The sequence below is a fragment of the Chiroxiphia lanceolata genome, chromosome 8, assembly GCF_009829145.1.
Source record: "Chiroxiphia lanceolata isolate bChiLan1 chromosome 8, bChiLan1.pri, whole genome shotgun sequence".
In the NCBI taxonomy this organism is placed as follows: domain Eukaryota; kingdom Metazoa; phylum Chordata; class Aves; order Passeriformes; family Pipridae; genus Chiroxiphia; species Chiroxiphia lanceolata.
This window is the reverse complement of record NC_045644.1, coordinates 12,927,458-12,945,368: the sequence shown is the minus strand read 5'-3', so window position 1 is coordinate 12,945,368 and position 17,911 is coordinate 12,927,458. Positions and strand designations below refer to the sequence as shown.

The 17,911-nt window shown below is 43.9% G+C and overlaps 1 protein-coding gene across 5 annotated transcripts in view; it reads left to right on the top strand.

Annotated features, from left to right (window-relative positions):
• NEURL1 (neuralized E3 ubiquitin protein ligase 1) overlaps positions 1 to 17,911 on the top strand; it is a 152,411-nt gene that overhangs the window by 46,731 nt on the left and 87,769 nt on the right. Inside the window, exons 2-3 of one of the 5 annotated variants that reach the window (XM_032695317.1) lie at positions 15,329 to 15,392; positions 16,105 to 16,233. The exons of 1 other annotated variant lie outside the window; for it this stretch is intronic. In XM_032695317.1, coding sequence (XP_032551208.1) covers positions 16,209 to 16,233 — 25 coding nt within the window. In that variant the 5' untranslated portion in view covers positions 15,329 to 15,392; positions 16,105 to 16,208. Of the gene's footprint in view, positions 1 to 15,189; positions 15,214 to 15,328; positions 15,393 to 16,101; positions 16,234 to 17,285; positions 17,372 to 17,911 lie in introns of those variants that run through there. 3 more of the 5 variants (XM_032695316.1, XM_032695318.1, XM_032695315.1) reach the window with 3 other exon arrangements.

The following is a 17,911-nucleotide window of genomic DNA, read 5'->3' as shown; positions in this document are numbered from 1 at the left end:
TCTTGCAGGATCAGCTGTGCTCATCGCAGGCAGAGGTGGATTGCATGTCTGTTTTTTACATAATTAACTGCAGAGCAACAGTCATTTTCTGTTGTACATGATGACAGGTACTGAGTTCCCGGTTAACCATATTGAAGTATGCACTATTTTTGCTACAGTCTTTTTGGCCATTACTGAAGCATACTGATGACTTGTTGAAGCAGTTGGTAACACCCAGGGGTTACTCAGAGTTCAGCCTTTTAGCAGATACTTAGCTTATCTGTACTTGTCCCTATTGGAAGATCACTGTTTATTCTCATTTTGAGCTCCATGATTTGGCTAAGTTTTTACACATTGCTCATTATAAATTATACTTAGTATGTTTCCATTTGGCCTGGATTCTTCTCTCTTTTTAAGCTTATCCCAGGATTTGTTCACTTTCATATTCCAGTGGCCCTTTAATAACCCTGGTGAGAATACACTTGTAATTTCAAGCCTTGTGTGTAGCTTCAGTTTGCGTCCTGCTTTCATTTATGGCACAGGCAGAGACTTTGTTCTGCTGTAGATACAGCAGTTAAATCACTTATGTTGAAAAGCAGTGAAGGCTTGGTTGCAGAGACAACTTACTGACAAACTTGTCACTGTCTTAATTTCAGAATGACAGTGGAGAAAACATGAGAGCTGTGCTGAGCCAGAGCATCAGTGATATCAGAGTAGCAATACCGCTCAACAAAGTATTTAGTGATGGATCCACACTTGTCAAAACCTTGGGGTAAAAAAGGCTAGAATAGGTAAAGAAGTCCATTCTCCCTTGCCTAGAGCTCTTTGACTTCATCTTAAAGATAAATTGTTGTCTGATTTGGGTTGAAGAGGGCACATGACTTGCTTAGGCATTGCTTACTCTGCCTGCTGCTTTGCTGTCTAAGAGGCCATCTATTAAGTAGTACGCTGGCAGAAACTTACACTCTTTTATATAGCACTTGTCATTTGAAGATCTCCAAATCTGTCCGAAGTGGAGGAAATTTATCATCTCTATCTTATAAATTTAGAAACTAGAAACAGACAGACACTCAAGGTCAGAAAACCATTGCCAGTACTGGAAATAGAACCCAGCTTTTTGCATCGTGGTTTCAGATCTTGCTAAAAACTAGCTAGCAAGTGGGGAAAGGAAAATGATTCTTAATTTACTTCTGAACCTATCTTCTGTTGCAGTTAAGTTGCTAGGCTGCCATGGGCTCATGTTTACCCATGCAACATAACAATATAAAGCTGTTTGCACAGCGTAACCCAAAACATTGTTTTTCGTGCAGGGGCAGTAAACCATTGCAGAGTTTAGGAGTGCCTGTGCACACTCAGGGAAGGGCTGGGTCATGTGAGCCAGTGTTGTCCTGTAACACAGCTCCAGCTGTAGAGCTGGATCCAAAGAAATGGGGGTTATTTACCCGCAACTATGTACAGAGCCTGGCAAAATTATGCCTTCATCCTGCTTTGATCCAAGATGTTGCTCAAATATAAATATAAATAGTATAATAATATATTTTTAGATGCAAAGGCAGTGAACTTGTAAGAAGCAAATGGAAAATCCTCATGCATTGCAGCATCCAGTGAACCTGGTATGTCGTCTTGCTTCCTCAAGTCATTCACACATACTGTTTCACTCTCTGTTAGGAAGTAAGGAAGTCCTTGCAAACCCAATTTGCTACCGAGTACGAGAGAAAAACAGTTATTTGTGCAGAAGAGCTGCAGAGGCTTTGTATTCTGTATATGCAACCGACTTGGAGAACTTTACTTCTCTTTTTAAAAATATCAGATGCTGTCTTACTGTGTGAGGTAGCATCTCCCTGGGAAAGACACTCTCCTTAATTCCAGCAGTCAACTATTGGAGAAAAGGGAATTAATTTTTCATATTTGTCTCTGGTGGAGGCATCTCCTTTTCTGTGAATCACAATTCAACTCTGTTAGAGAGGGCTGGAACCTCAACATAATGAAAACATTTCACAGAATCACAGATTATGCTGAATTGGAAGGGACCCACAAGGATCATAGAGTCCAGCTCTTGACCCTACACAGGACCATGCCCAAAAGTCACACCATGTGCCTGAGAGTATAATCCAAATGCTTCTTGAACTCTGCCAGGCTTGATGCTTTGACCACTTATGTGGGGAGCCTATTCCAGCACCCAACCACCCTCTGGGTGAAGATTTCATTTGTACCTATGTTCTTAAATTGGTCCCCATTGCTGCATTCAAACATCTGCTCCCTGGGGAAGACCATTTGCTTCAGTATTTTGATTTGGAAATTGTACTGACATAAATAGACAGTAACATCAGATTGAGCATCTTGAATGCACTTTCCAGTCTCTGCATATCTTCAGGCTATCAAGGAAGAAAATTTTAAAGTATTTCCAGTGAATTCACTTAGATGATTCATTTAAATTCTCAGCCTTTTTAGCCATTGTTGTTACCAGACATTTGTATAATGGCACAAAGCAGTAGAGTTCACTGCCTCCCCCTCCATGTTCATCCCAGTGTGTAGTCTGGTGGGCTTGAGGACAATTTAATGGGATCCCTTTGATAAAATGGGCAAGTCATCTCTGAAATGGAGGGTGCCTTGCGCTGATTGGAGATGGTGGGGTTTGTTTTTATGGAATAATACAACAAAATGCTCCTGTGTCACACTGAAATAACAGGCAATTTAAAACATCCTCAGGAGACCAGTGCATCCAGCCACTCTAAGAGTGGCCAGGAGTCTGAGAGAGCACTTACCTCTTGCTTTTTCTGTGTGACAGCTCTAGGAATATATTTTTCTAATTCTGAAATGGGAACTAATTGAATTCTGAAGAGCATTTGTGAAAGCTGCTGCTGAAATGAGGTGACAAAAATTCCCAAAAGTTCTGTTAGTCTAAAGGAAAGCAAAGATGTCTGATGTACTTTTTTAAAAGATGTCTCAGCTGACTTGTGTTAAAGACAGCTTGTGGAAGGCTGGCCATCCTTTCTTTTCTGTTTTGTGGCATGTAGCCTAAAATTCTTTTTTTCAGGTTCTATTGTTTTGCCTTTTTTTTTTTTTTTAAATTTGATTCCCCCTCCCCCATTTCTTAAAAGTCACATTCTGCTTTGGCTGGATCAGATAACCTCTTGTATATTTATATCTAGTTTTTCTTCTGCTTCCCTGCTTGTCTAAAGGTAGATGTTGTAAGAAATAGTGAACAAATTTAGGACAATGCTAAACCTGCTAAACCAGAGCTATACATTTGGTGCTATAACTATAGAATTTTGTCTTAATTGCTCCCAACTGTGGCAGCATGTATATATTTGTAAGGTCCTGAGTACCTTGGCCTCTGATACTGTAAAACACTTAGCACCTGTGGAATTTAACAAAACACATGGCTGTTTTCCTCTCTGGCACATGTTCTTCTCAGTTGTATGAAAGTGTGAGAAATGATTTAGAGAAATGGTGAGCTCAGGGTTCAGAGGATGGCCTGGGTCTATTCTAGTTTAGAAACAGGGCAGGTGTTCTCCACTGGTGCCGTATCTCTCTGTCCCTCTAACTCCTCATGACCCATTTGCCACGTAAAGCTCCTGGACTACATAGAGGCTCTGGGGCTATCTGAGATTACTTATTTATCAAGCCATGGCAGTGCTGCCTATGAGCACAGAGGGGACTGTGGCATTGAGCAGTGCAACTCACACCCACCTTGGATAATACAATAACTTACAGTTGTGTTTAGTTTCCTTGTCTCCTTTTTTTATATGACTTAGCAAACAGTGCTCTGCTCCACACATGGGAAAAGGGAGTTGACTCAGAGAGAAGAGCAAATGTGTAAGGAGTAGGAAAGGGCTGTGGCAGTGGCTGCTGCCCCACTGCCACTCATCCTGTTTGGAGGAGAACACCCTTCTCTCCATGTCTTTTCCTTGGCTCCCATTCGGATAGAGCAGTGGTAAGGATGACCCTGTGCATCTCTGTGTTGTTGCCTGCCCCAAGCCACAGATGGATGAGCAAAGACTGGTTTGGGGAACAAAGGGAAGGTGGGCATGTGGAGAGACTCTGCTTCACATGGAGAGAGGAGCATTGAAAGACCAGTAAGATCCTGATCTCCTTCCACAGCCTTCGTCTGACTGTCAACAATCAGAACAGACTCTGCCCTGTATGAGACATTTTGTTCTTAAGCCTCAAATCAGGAAAGTGCTTTAGTCATGTTTTGCCAACAGCTGATGGTGTAAACATAGTGAAATGAGCGAGCTGTAATGTAAGAGGGTGCTGTGGATATGTTATCCTCTGTATACTGGGTGTAGAGCAAACCCTGCTACAACTGTGGGTTTTTCAAGATTTCATTGCTACTTAAAGTCAGTCATCCTCCAGAGTCCCTCTGGATGCTGAAGACAGCATGTGTTGACTAAAGTGTCTGCATATGTGACCTCTAGGAAATGAGATTTTGCTTTTGATCCAGTTCATTTTTCACATCAGAGGCAAGAAAAATCACCCTTGAAATTGCCACTTTGCTGAGAACATGAGCAGAAAAGTCCAGAATGGTGGTGGCTGCACAGAAGGTTACCCATTGAAGCTGGCCTGGGAACAGTGGGAAGGGTCCATGTGGGCTGCAGTGACATCTTGGATTGGGTTCACTGTGTGCAGTGAACAGTTTGTGTGGTCCCATTCCCAGTTCCTTAACTGATTTTGCTAAATCTGTGATATTTATGTGCGTGTTACTTATCTAAAATTTCTCTGATCCTGGTTGAACAATTAATTGCTTGTGACCTGTTAATAATGAGTTTTCGTTTGCTGTTCACCTCCCTGGCACATGACAGAGCCCTTCATCATAATGCCTTTTACTGGTTGGGTGGTTGTAGCTGTTTGGTATGGGAAGGGAAATATACTTTCTCTAAATGTTTCTCTTAGTACAGTTTTGCTTGTCTGTGCATCCATCAGTGATGAACACAACTTATTTCCACGTCCGGTGGGTTTATATTTGCCATTAATGTTTCAGAGCATTGTGATATCTCAGGTCTGGCTGAGGGAGAACTGTGACATCATGGTTATGTTGTAAGGCTTGGGCAATGAGGAGAGGCATTCATGCTGTTTGATTTTTGCATCTTTTAACTTTAGAGTAGGTTTAAAACAATTTTTTTTCCAATTTAATGCTATAAATACTATTTGAAGATGAAGAAATAGCAAAAAAACTTGCTCCAGCAGGGAAGCTTCCTGTACACAAACAGTAACCAGAAAAGATGCTGAACTTAAACCACATGACATTTGCAATGATTGCCATTTTTCTGGGGTTGGTAATGAGGAACTTGCCAAGTGTCACAGCTGGTCCATCACCAGTGATGGCCTATTAAAAAGTTGTTTGCTGCTTGGCTTGCATCCCTTGTGGGAAGAGGGCAGATGAGCAGGCAGCTCTCGAGCGCTGTGATCCCGGTTCTGTGCCTTTGATGCTGGTTGCCTCTCCCATCTCTTCTGGGGTCTGACCCATGGCTGGTTGGGGATGGCAGTCTGAGGTCCTGAAAGGACTCGGACTCTGACCCATCTGTAACATCTCTGGCCCTTGCTGGCCATGTTTGGATGTCAGCATTCATGCAGCACTACTCTTTCTCCTCTCCACACCTTGCCTGGTGTCAGCGCTCTCTGTCTCCATGGTGCCTCTTCATATTACTCTTTGCTTATTTAAAAAGGGAGAAGAAAGCCAAGTGGTGTCAAGTTCCATTGTGCATGCTGCCAATTCACCCTCTTACAGCCCTACTCTGTAATTTTCCCTATGTGTCTAAAGGGAAATGATTCCACCAGTGCTACAAATGCTTTTTTTTGGGAATTTCTAACAAGGTTTTGTAAGAGTGTAGAGAATAACTGAAGACACCCCACATTTTCTTCTTTAGAAGGCAAAACCTCCATGTTTTATTCTTTTGACTAAGAAACATGAACACCTGACTTAAAAAACCAGATGTCAAAAGCTTGAGGGATATTGTGCACACCCAAAACATCTGCTGTGCAGATAGTATTTAGAAAATGATATCAGAACCTGTTGCATTCTGTGGAAGTTGTGGAAATGTCCCTAAAAAACAACAGCTCCCAGACTGGGACCTAACCCCAGATTTGATTGCCTTGAAATGCTGGACCTGGATTTAGTTGTGTTGGCTTGATACTGCTCTGCTACTTACCCAAAGGGATTAGATTCCTTACACCATTCTTTGCTGTCTCCCCGTGCAGGTCTGCTGCCTGCATGACTAATCCACTGAGTATGCCTGATGTGATAGTCCAAGTCCTGTTTTTCTGTTCTGCCTTATCTTCATTATATGTTCTGTGCTCAGAGAGATATTAATTTCTGAATACCACGCTTTCCATAGTGACTGCTCAGTGACCATCTCATTATGGTCTTAAAGATACAAGGCCAGATGCTTTCATTTATACTGGATAAGCCTCTGAGGCTTACATGATCAGTTCCCAAAAAATAATTTACAGAAATACTTTGCCTTTTACATTCCAAGAACTTAAGTTTGAGGGCTACTTCAACAATAAATTATTTACAACAATTTTTATCCAAATTAGCTTCTATGTCTATGTTGTACTTTAATCTATTTTCATCTCACATGTTCTTTTGTTTGCTGTCTTTATAGATTTAACATGACTATACAAATGAAAAATCTCTCCCTAAATATGAAGTCAGCATAAGCAACTTTTACAAGCTTCAAAACTCTCCAGATTGACACCTTCATACTGTGAAAATGGAAGTTTAAAATAATCCACTGCCTATGTTATATTATTCATCCATCTCATAGGCTATTAACTACAGCAATTTGTAAGAGTCTAACATAGCAAATGTCAGATGTTGTTTCCATTTCTGCTTTTGTTTTGCTTCACTGGCAAAATTCATATTGATTTCAGTGGTGGCAGATTAAGCCTTGCATATGTTCAATTTTCATAAGCCAGCAAAAATGCCTTTCTTCTTTATTGTGCCCATTTCCCTTAAATATTTCCGTGTGTCTTTACACAACTCTCCCACTCAAGTTTCAGCATCTTTTGAGTCTCCGTTCTCAGCTCAAGTTGTCTAAAGCCCAACAAGTATTGGCTCAGACTGTGGGCTTACTCAGCTGGGGGTCCATCCCCACTGTGTGATACACTGCTTCTGTTTGCTAGAAGGTGAACTAAGGTGTTGAATAAAGATGCTTTTCTGCATTGCCTGAGTTTTGTTAGGTGTCTCAGAGACTTGTAGAGCAGCAGATAGATAAATGGTGCCAGCAATATACTGTAAGTTGCGAGGAAAAAAGTATAGTTACTGAGCTTTAGGTTAGCATGAACAATATCCAGAAGGACTGACCAGCAAGTAAAACTCTGGTCTTTGAGCATCCAGGGCCACATGGCTCCCTGCCCTCCCCAAAAGGAGCAGCCAGTTTGTAGGGGAGTTCCTGAGGTCACTGTGGTATGGGTTGCCCACATCTCATACATATTCTCTTAAATAAACCTCTGCCTTGACAGGTGGTACTGGGGTTTGTCTTGAAGCAAAAGCTGATGTCTGGGAAGATCACAAACTCCTAAGAGATGGACCTTGAATAGACTTCAAGCTGTTAGAAAGACCATCATCTGAAAGATCATCATGTCCGTGTAATGTACAGACCTGTCCTGCTAGCATGGAACATGTGGAGATATTTATTTTTTCATGCCTAATTCATGTCTAATGTTCCTATCTTAATCCCAGTGGATGGAAAAAAGATTTATATTTCTTAGCTACTCTACATTAATGAAAAACATTCTTCTCTTCTGTCCTCCAAACACACTCTGCAGCTGCAGGGCAAATAGTCTCTGAAGTGGGAGTGAGACCACAGTCAGACCTTGAATGAGGTCTTGGAAATGTCAGTGGACTGAGTTCACTGTATGTGAGTTAGAAGTGAGTCACAGTGCAATTTGTTGAAGATCTGATAGAAATTGGGGAGCACTGAGCATTGATTGTCTTTGTTTTCTCCTTGGAGGTAAAGGCTAGATAAGAGTCATGTGGGGATTCCCCTGGGAAGAGCACCTGTCTCCTGTGGGCAAGAATATGTTGCTGCCCAAAGCTTTGGTGATGGTTCCTGAAGTTACAAGGCAGGAGGAGATGTGTGAAAATGTCCACTTCAGAAATATTGGCAAAGAGTGTGGTGGCTGATCTGCTTCCAGAGACACACATGAAAATTTGCTTTCAACAGAGCAGTCTAGGTGGATACTTGGTGAAAGCCTGGTTAAAGACTGTGTCAGCATTATGAAGACTCTCTGGCTACAACTGTGCTGATAAATCTATTGAAGGTGGACATTTTGTCTGTGTGGCTACAAAAAGCTGAAGTGACAGGACTCATCATAGCTGGCACGAAGTTGCAAAAATAAAAATGCTTTTGTGCACATAAAACATCTCCAGGACATAAGAACAGCTGAGTTAAGATGACCTGATAGGGAGGGAGAGACACACTGTTTGGACTGTTGTTGTAGATGATGTAATTGCTGATTTTTACTAGCCTGAGGTATGGCTCACAGGTCACCTTGAGCAAGCAAATAGCTGCACAGAGTAGGTTAGCGTTTTTGAGTCATCCTGTGGAACATACACTTTGGTCCTAATAAACAATGTTTATTTCTTATTGAAACTCAATTCTGTGTAGGAATCACAAACATTATTTTTAGCCCCTCATGCTGAACAGAGTTCAGATGTGTTTTAACTGATCAGTGACCAGTTGTGCTGGGGTCAAATCCTGCCTGTTATTAGGAATATGTGTATTTAATGAAATATATTGTTTATATCTAAGTTTAAGCATTTTTTGTTTCTTAGATATGTGTGATATAACATTTCTGTTTTGAAGATGTTTTTCTCTGTTCTCCCAAAATCAAATAATAGTTTGGGAGACCGAGAAAGAAGGGTGGGAAGAAGCAGACATCTAAGTAAAACATACATTGAATGGGAAAAAAATCAGTCGTCCTGTGTTCTGGGCCTATGATTGTTTCCACATGCCTGGACCGTATCACTGTGCTGTGTGCCATTAATGTCATTAGATGCTTTATGCCAGAGTGGATTTTTTGAATGTGCTGGTGAGATTGCAGGATTGAGACCTTGATGGGTAAATGTTGTCAGTGCCGTGTGGGCACTCTGGGGGTGTCTGCTGCACATGGAGCTCTGCACCCTTCCAAACTCTCTTCTTGTGCTGCGTGTGTGGGCTCATGCCCGGCCAACCCAGCAGTTCCTGAAGTGCCAACAACTGCCTGGCTGGTTAACCAGCCTGCAGGCAGCAAAGCTTGTCCTTAGCCCTTTTTAAGAAAAACAAACAAGAAAACTGACTAATCGAACCCCACCTTGTAAAAATGGATATTTTTAACTGGTGCTCGATGCTGAAAGAAGGTTGAAAATAAGTTTAATGTTCCTATTCAAAGGTGTCTGTGTGTCCAGAAGAAATACCAGCCTTTCCCCCTTGTTTTTGTCAGGGCTGGTTTGTGAGAATGCGAGACCTTGGGATCCATTGCCATTCCCTTTAGTTCCTGGTGAAAGGAAAAGAGATTTGATTGCTCCCTCCAGATAAAAATACAGAGGAGTCTTCTAGGCCAGAAAACGACTTCTATTTTCCTTTTCTTTCCTTTTTTTGTTGTTATTTGAGCTTGCCAGATTGGTCTGCTCTCTGCTCTCCAAGTGTGTGGGCGGCACAGAAGAGGTTGCTGAGACAAAGAATTGGGGGAGGAAGGAAAAAGAAGTGAAAAAGACCTTTGGATTGGAGGCATGGCGTATGGGAGGAAGAGGCGCAATGGCACAGTGTTGTTTTGGTTTGCGAAAGTTTGCGGCAGATCAGAAGAAGCTGTGGTAGGTCAGAGACACTCAGTCTAGATGCTGTAGAGATGAATATATTAGCATGGTTTAGATCCTAGGGATACAGACATTTTTCTGCGTTTGGTAATATGAAGCTCATGTCCTACTCTGATCCCTCCTCCTGGAAATGGAGATGTTGAATGGAGAAGTGACTGGAGGGAAGCATGAGCATTGCTTTACTCAGTACAGTATTTGCACTTGATGTTCATCTGCTTTGTGCTTTGCTAAAGTAGGTACAAAATCAGTGGCATTTGGTGAAGGTAAAGCTCTGATTTTTATACTGATTAAATCCTGTTTTCCTGAGCTGAAGAACCAAAACTCATTTCTCATTCCAATAATAGCTACCCCCAGTCTACTGCATCTGGCTTAAGACCTTTCATGATGCTTCTGTGAGACTGAGTTAGGTTCAAAACATCTTTTAATTTGAATAGTAGAAGAAAGGAGTTAAAGGATATAACAAGGGAGGAAGGCTAAATTTCAAATAAAACTTGAAAAGCCACAAAGAGTATAGAATGGGGAGGTACAAGACAACAGTATCTGGTGAGGGAGAGCAGGAGACCCAAGAAGGGTAACAGATGAACAGAGGGAGTGGGAATGGGCAACACCTATAACAGGCATGACATGATTTCTTTGGTATTTACACCTGCAAGATTCTTCTCATCAGGGCTGGAAAATTCACCATTGCCATGCATTTTGCCCTTGAAGTATTTGACTTCCAGCTCCTTTGGTTTCCTGGAGTCTAATGTAAAAGAGCTTGTGAAAGCAGCCTTGATAATGGCAAAGTTTTGTAAATAAATCCCATTTCCTCTAGCATGGCCCTTTAGCAGGAGGCAGGGAAGTTTTGGGGTGAGGAGAAGTGCATAGGGAGCCAGTCCTGGAAGAGGATCAGGGACCTTCCTCTGTGACCCCAGGAGCCTTTCAAAGTTCAGGCTAAAAACTTTCTTTGAGCACCTGCAGTGGGGGACATTGTCTCATGGACATGTGGTGTGAGCCTGCTGCCTGTCTTGCCAGCCCAGAAGGTTTCTTTTGGATACTGCTGCCCTTTGCTGTCCTCTCTGAAGGACTTTCAACAGGGTAATAAAAAGGTGCTTCTCTGCTGGGTTAATATTTACATCGCAAACATACAGCGCCTTTGCTTGGTTACAAACATCAGTGCATGTAAGCGAGAGGCTTTTCTTGGAAAGGGTGGCACAGGAAACAGAAACGTTATTCTCTCCTATCACTGTATCTACTAAGAAAAATCTTTAGAAACTGCACTTCTACGCCAAGGGAACATTATTAAGATTACAAATTCAAGGTCTCAAAAGCTTGCACATTCTGGAGTGGAAGCTGTCTATCTAACCTTCATTTGTACCCTGGTGCTTTCTGATTACCTTATTTACCTCTTTGGTTTCACAGGGTTCCTGCCTGTGCCCTTTCCAGAGGGCATGGAATGAAGATTGTTAAAGTGAATTAATCTGTTTCTTAAAAGGTCCTCCTTTAAATTTTTGCAAAACCTCAAAATATACTTTAGCTCAGGCAGAGAGGCATCACCTCTTCCTACAGAAATATTGTGAAAATGAATGTAGTGTTTGCTCAGTCAAACGTTCAAGCAAAAAAGCCATGAAAATGCTGATGATTTCAGCTGGTAATTTAGTTTTGCAGTGCAAAATTTGGATGTTGCCTGTGATAAAGCATGAACAAGCTACTTATATAATATAAAAGTATATATATTGTACCAGCATTCCCTGTAACCCTGTGTGGAAAACTGTATTATACTTCTGTTGCTAAAACCTGTCATAGTGCCTTATCACATGGGATGATACTGTTTAAAGTTTCCAAACATTTAATAGCCACAGAACTGGACTTGAAGTAACAAGTTCTGCCATGTTATTGTGCTATGCTTTCAATCAGAGTAAAAATAAAGATATTCCCATGAGACTAAAGAAAATATCTGCTTTAAGATAGAAACTTCAGTTTTCTCTCTAGGTTTTATATTTGTTCTGAAAGCACAAGTCAGCTTCACTAGGTGAATGCTATAAATCAGCATTTCTTTGTTTTTTGAAATTACAATGGTTATTCTGGTGAAATGTTTTTATCTTCATTTTCCATTACATTTGGATAGGCCTAAGATTCTTTTGAATCTTGTTGTGCTTGAAGTGTTAATCTGAAATGGCAGTGAGAGGCAGCTATTAATTTAGCATATAAATGAAGGTGAGAGCTGGAGGCATTTGAAGGCCTAGTCAGTGTAGTGCAGTGCAGACACTTGCCCTCATGAAGGGGCTTTTGGCAGAATCTTGCCCCAGACAGACAAAGGTTTTCTGTATCATCTAAAAGCTCCTTGTTAGCTTGATGCAATGTTTAATTGCCAGGCACAGCTTACGCTGAATTTTGTGATTTCCAGTCACTACTTTTACTGTCCCACAGGGTTTTCTGAATATATTATCCCAAAAGTATTCAAGGAGAAGGGAGCACTCCTGGCTTTTGGGGCATTAATTTCTTTCCTGACACCTTTAAGCACTGAGTCACTCTCTTTGAAGATAAACCCAGCATCCAGTGGGGGCTCGTGAGCATTTGCATGCTGATGGAAAAACGTTGTGCAACTTGGCCTGAGATCAGTTCAGTTTCTTGCCTTGGAAATCCTTCTCCTTGCTCAGCTTCTTGCCCCTCTCCAGCACTGCTGTTTCTCTCTTCCACTCCTGCAGACAGTGATGCAGGGGGGTTACGATAAAACTGGGTGCTGTCAGGGTCAGGGTTAAGACTGGGTTGTCCTGTGGCAGCTTTGGCCTTGCATGAACAGGTGTGGCAGCCCTTGAGCAGTGATGTGATGCCTCTGACTCTCCTTCACTGAATCAATCCACATCCTGGACATCCATTACAACACCTCCCTGATGTCTTCATTGCCCTACCAGAGGCAGCCTTTACCACTGTGCCACTGCAGCTCCTGTCACTAAAGCAAACACAACTGATGTCTCATTTATGCTGAGTGTGAATGTAAAGTGGATAGTCAGCCTAAAGATTTTTCCTGTCCTTAAACTCCCCTTCCTGCCGTGCCTGCAGATAATTGTATTGGGATAATTGAGCACCTGGGTTAGTAGTCACGGTGCCATAGTTTGTAGGTATGAGTGGAGATTTTGATTTTAAGAATTCGAGCCAGAATTTTGAATTTTCTTTGGCTTACACACTGAGACCTGGCTTTCATCCAGAGCTGCAGCTTTATAATAATGCTTAATAATGACATAACTCATTATATTCCCAAATGGCTGCATAAACGTCAACTAATCAGCATACTGCTTGCCGGGGCAGTATCATTATCTTTGCTTTCAATTCTTTCTCTGTAATACAGAGACACACCTTTTGTCTAAGTTCCCTCTATTAATGGTAATAAATTGTTGTTAAAAGGATGCTTAGAAGGCAAGGTTTCCTAGCTCTGGTCCCTGTTTCTTGTGCACTTGCACATACTGGTGATACTTTTTTTCTTGGATGCTTTCCTGTTGAGAACATTATTTTTCCTATAGTGGCAGAAGTTCCTGAAGGAAATCTGCTTACTTTACAGGTGAAGTTTCCCCCCACAAGTCAGAGACTTGAGCTGAAAAAAGACCTGAGAATGTGTTCCCCTAAATTACCTCATCTTCCTAGATGAACTCCAGCTGTTTGCTGAGAGCTACTGTGTCGAGTGAAAAAGGGCAATTTCTAGTCAATCTGTTGGTTACCATAGAGTTAAGTGCAGTGGTAATAGAAAATTGATTGCAGCTTTTAAACATAAAAATCATTAAGAGAAGGTTCTGTGTCCCTGGCAAATATTATATTGATTTCCACAGTTTCCACCTTTTACCCATTCAAGGAAACTCTGTGGACTGGTTCTTGGCTGGATGTCTCTACCTGCAGCACTGTTAAAGTGGATGAAACCTCCAATCTAGAGAGGTTCCCCTTCCTCCTTCTTTTGTCTTGCTTATGAAGAGTAAACTCCAGTTCTCCACAGAGCCAAATCCAGTCCCAAAAGAGTTCTAGCTGCAGGAGGCTTGCATGAGCTGGACTTTCCATTTTCCTGACCTGGCCTGTGCATAAGTATAATCTTATCCTTGATCTTCATTTAGTTGGATTTTTCATCCTCTCCTTCTTCCCTCTTTGTATCTTTTTCTGTGTCTACTCCTGTGCCAGACAGACCTCTGTAGAGCTGGTTTTCCCTGTTGTGGTTCCCTGCGGGTATCTCTGCTGCATTCTTCCAGTCAGGATGGAATGGGCTGTTTGGCCATGTTGGGATGTCTTTTCCCAGACCATGATGGATTTCTAGCATCCTCCTTGATGGTTGCCAGCCTTCTGACCAGGACACCAGAGAAGCAATGCAGATGCTCATAACCCCTCAATTTCATACCCAAACCTGCTGCCTGGTGCTCAGGGTTAGGGTTTTTATCCCTGGAGGGATAGGAGAGATGCCCCATTGTCTGCTCAAGGCTGCTTGGAAAGATCCAAGGTTTTAGCTAATACACAGCCTTGATGACACGAATCTATCTTCAGGAGTGCTCTGCAGCCTCAGCATCCTACTCTTGTGGTTGATGAGTATATTTAGCAAGATCAGACATTGCCTCAAAATACTCCTGCAGCAGATTCCTCCCGGCTTGGACAGCAGCACTGCTGCTTGGCTGGAGTTTGCTGGATGCTGTTCATGAATGGGAATGGATTTAGGGGCTGGGTTTCTGTTGGGTCCAACCTAATACCTTTGTTAGTGATTTAGAAGGGAGCACAAATGGGGATGGTTATTGTCTTTTATACTTGATGCCAAAATGGGAGGCCTTACCCATATTGACAAGGGGCAAAGAAACACCCCAAGGGGACCTAGAAGGTATTGGCAGAGAGAACTGTAAAATAGGAACAGGGCTATAGGTAGGTTTTCCCTATGTCTAGAGGAGAACCTAAACATGAAAGACTGAGGAGTAATTTGGAAAAGAGCAAGGTCTGAAAAGCGACAAGAACAAATCAGCAATAAGTTTCAGTGTGACATGACTGAAGGAAAGATTTGCCATATGGCAAATAATCCTCAAAGGTTTATCACAGAACAGGGCAGACAGGCCATTTTACTGCCATGAATGACTCTGAGGGGCTGTGTCCCCTACAGGCTGCTCCACAGCACTGGGGGAAGTTCAGGGGTGGGAGGGGATGCTGGATTTTTTCTGAAAAAAAAAATAAAAATGGAATTTTAAAATCAATTGAAATTGTTTATAATTTTCTGCCAAACAGGATGACTCACTTTGGCAGTCTGCCCTCTCCGTCCTCCCCCTCAGACAAACAAACAAAGCCAATAAGTTGCAAAAAATAAAATAATCAGAAAAGATAACAATTCAAAATTTTCCTTTTGGTATATTCAAAACAAAGGGTTTAATTGTTTTTCTTTTTTTTTTTAGGACATCATTTCAGAGCTGGTTTGAATGACCATAACTTGAAAAAATGAGGTAAAAATAACTCTGAAAATAAAATGCTTCATTTTGAGTTAAAGAAACATTTTGTTCAGCAAGACGCACAAAGCATTCATTTTTGGGCCAACATGAAATTATATTTTTTTCCTAGCAATCTCTTGGTTGAGGCAGTGAACCAAGAAGTCAATTATTCACAGAGCTGTAGCAAGATTAAGGTAAGGATGGAAAGCAGAGCTGAAACTGAGGGAGAAAATTTGGGATTGAACATCCAAATTAATCTTCATTCCTCCAAGTGAAATGTGGTATTTAATGGTGTAAATTCCTGGAGCCTTTGCTGTCAGCCTGAGAGGGTGGGCTACCCCCAGGACATGAAACTGGCAGTGTCCTTGTGGCCTCTGTGGGTCCCCAGCAGCCAGGGAGCAGAGCAGGGTGCTGTGATGGGGTGGTGTGACCTGGGAGATGTCCTGCACCCATTGGGGTGTGGGGGCCACACCACAGTGCTCCTGGAGATGAGTCCTCACCCCACCCGCTGCTGCTGTAAGTGCAGCATCATCTGGGGAGGGGAAAAAAATAGAAGGGGGGGGGGGAGGAAGATTATTCTGCCAAGAAGCTGCCGTGAGCTCTGCGGAGTGTGACTATGGGCAGGGATGAGCGGAGTGCTGCCTGTCTCCTGCTCAGCTGAAGAAGAGCTGCTGCTTGGCTCTGGGGTCTGGGTGCAAGTCTCCTCAGCTGGGCAGGTGGGAGCCACTGGGTGAGCTGGCAGCGGTGACTGGCTGCTGCTGGGGGGCTCGAGAGAGGCTCTCTCACAGGTTGAAAATGCTGGACACAGCTTTCCTCAAGCATGCAGCGATAGTGCAAACACCCTGACTGTGCTTTTTGGCTTGGGCTTTTTTTGCACTGCCCTTTTTTTTTTTTTCTTTCCAGAAGTGCTGAGACCTCAGCACACAGACGTCCTAAGCAATAATCCCTACAACACAGGCAAGAGAAAATCTTATTTCCCATTTTTCCGGTGGCAGAGTCGAGGCAGTGGGATGGCAGGATTTGCCCAACACCATGGTAAGAGTTGGGAGGTAGAGCTGCACTTACAGCTCCATAAGTTTGACTCTTGCTCCTCTGCAGAGAGGAGAGCGACTGCGGTGCAGCATAAAGATGCATGAGCTAGTTTTAAACGAGCCAGCTGGGAGATGGCTGGCTGTGGCAGCTCGGTGCTTGCTGTGTTAATTTACTCTCAGAGCAGTGGACAGGAGAGATGCAGGGACATGAGCAGGGGTGTGCAGTGCTGGAGATTCAGAGGAGGGAACGAACAAGGTCCTGCATGAACTGCGGGATGCAGAGAGAGGGTCCAACCCTGGCTGCAGTCCCCTGCGCACCTCCCTGAACCGCTGTCGGCACCCTCCTGCTTTTTCTAACGCGGGCCATTATCCATCAGCAGAGGTAGTGAACTGGAGTGCAGAAAGCCTTGTATCTGCGCTGAACGTGCGAGCCCTGCACGAAAGAGTTTACTGGGGGTAATATTTTTATTATTTTCAGTCTGTGGCGAACCATTCTGCGTTTCGAGCACTTCTTTGCTATTAAATAATTAATAATTAACCTGCAAAGACCGTTTGAAGACTCTGGAGTGGTGATGCCTGGTAATAAATTTTTTTAAAACTTTTCTTTCCTATTCTGATTTATTCCAGGGCTTTGCACTAGGGCATCAACCACTGGGGAGCGAAAATTTCAACTGGCCAAAGTCGTTTGATTTCACAATTTTTTTTTTTTTTTGTCTTCGGTAGAGTCTGCGGTGCCTCCCGCTTTGTTCCTAGCGTTGCCGGGTTTCACCGGCTACCGCCGGGTTTCATCCCGGGCAGCGGCGCGCAGCGCCGGTGGCACCGCGCGTGGATGCCTTTGCCCGCTGAGTCCTCCACCGTGGGACTGTGGTGTGTGCGTGGGGAAGGGGGGACACGCTTCATCCATGAAACGCCGGCAGCTATTTCAGGAAGCCGCGAAGTCTCCTCCTTCTTATGTAAATAAAGATGACAGCTCGGAGCGCCGGTGCCGCGGCGGGAGGCGCGGGGGTGGGCGGAGGCTGCCGGCGCGGGGCAGCCGCGTCCCGCGTGGGCCGGGGACTGCGGAGCGGAGCGGGAGCCGGGGCCGGAGCCGGGCGGGGGCTGCGCCGCCATGGGGGGGCAGGTGACGAGAAGCCTACTCTACGGTAAGGACCGGCCCGCCCTCCGCTCCGGGAGGCGGCTGGGAAGGTGCGGCGGGGGATGCCGGGGATGCGCGTTCTGCCCGACTCGTCCTCCAGGAGCATCCCGCTCCAGGAGCATCCCGCTCCCGGAGCGGCGCTGGCCAGGGAGGTAGCCCGGGCTGGGGATGTGCTCGTCTGGCTGCACCACGGGGATAAGGCACAAATACCTGCCCGGGCAGCGCTCACGGGCGCGCTGGGAGGTGTCAGGGTCGAAAATAAAGTAACTGTGTCCACGCGCGCTGTCTGACAGCCCCACCGGGCAACAGCAGGCCCGCGATGTACAAGGGTACTGCAGGGCGGCTGAGCGGGCTCTCAGAACAGTCACCTTATGTCTCCTTTCCAGCAGCAGTTTCTTCTTAACTGAATTGATAAGGTTTCGAATGAACGTTTGTTTGAATTGACGAAGCTGAGGCCATTCAGTGCAGCCCACTTCCCTGGGTTTGCTGGGTGATGTACAGCGGGGGAGAGGGAGGAGCTGGAGAGGGACTGGAATACCTTGCATAG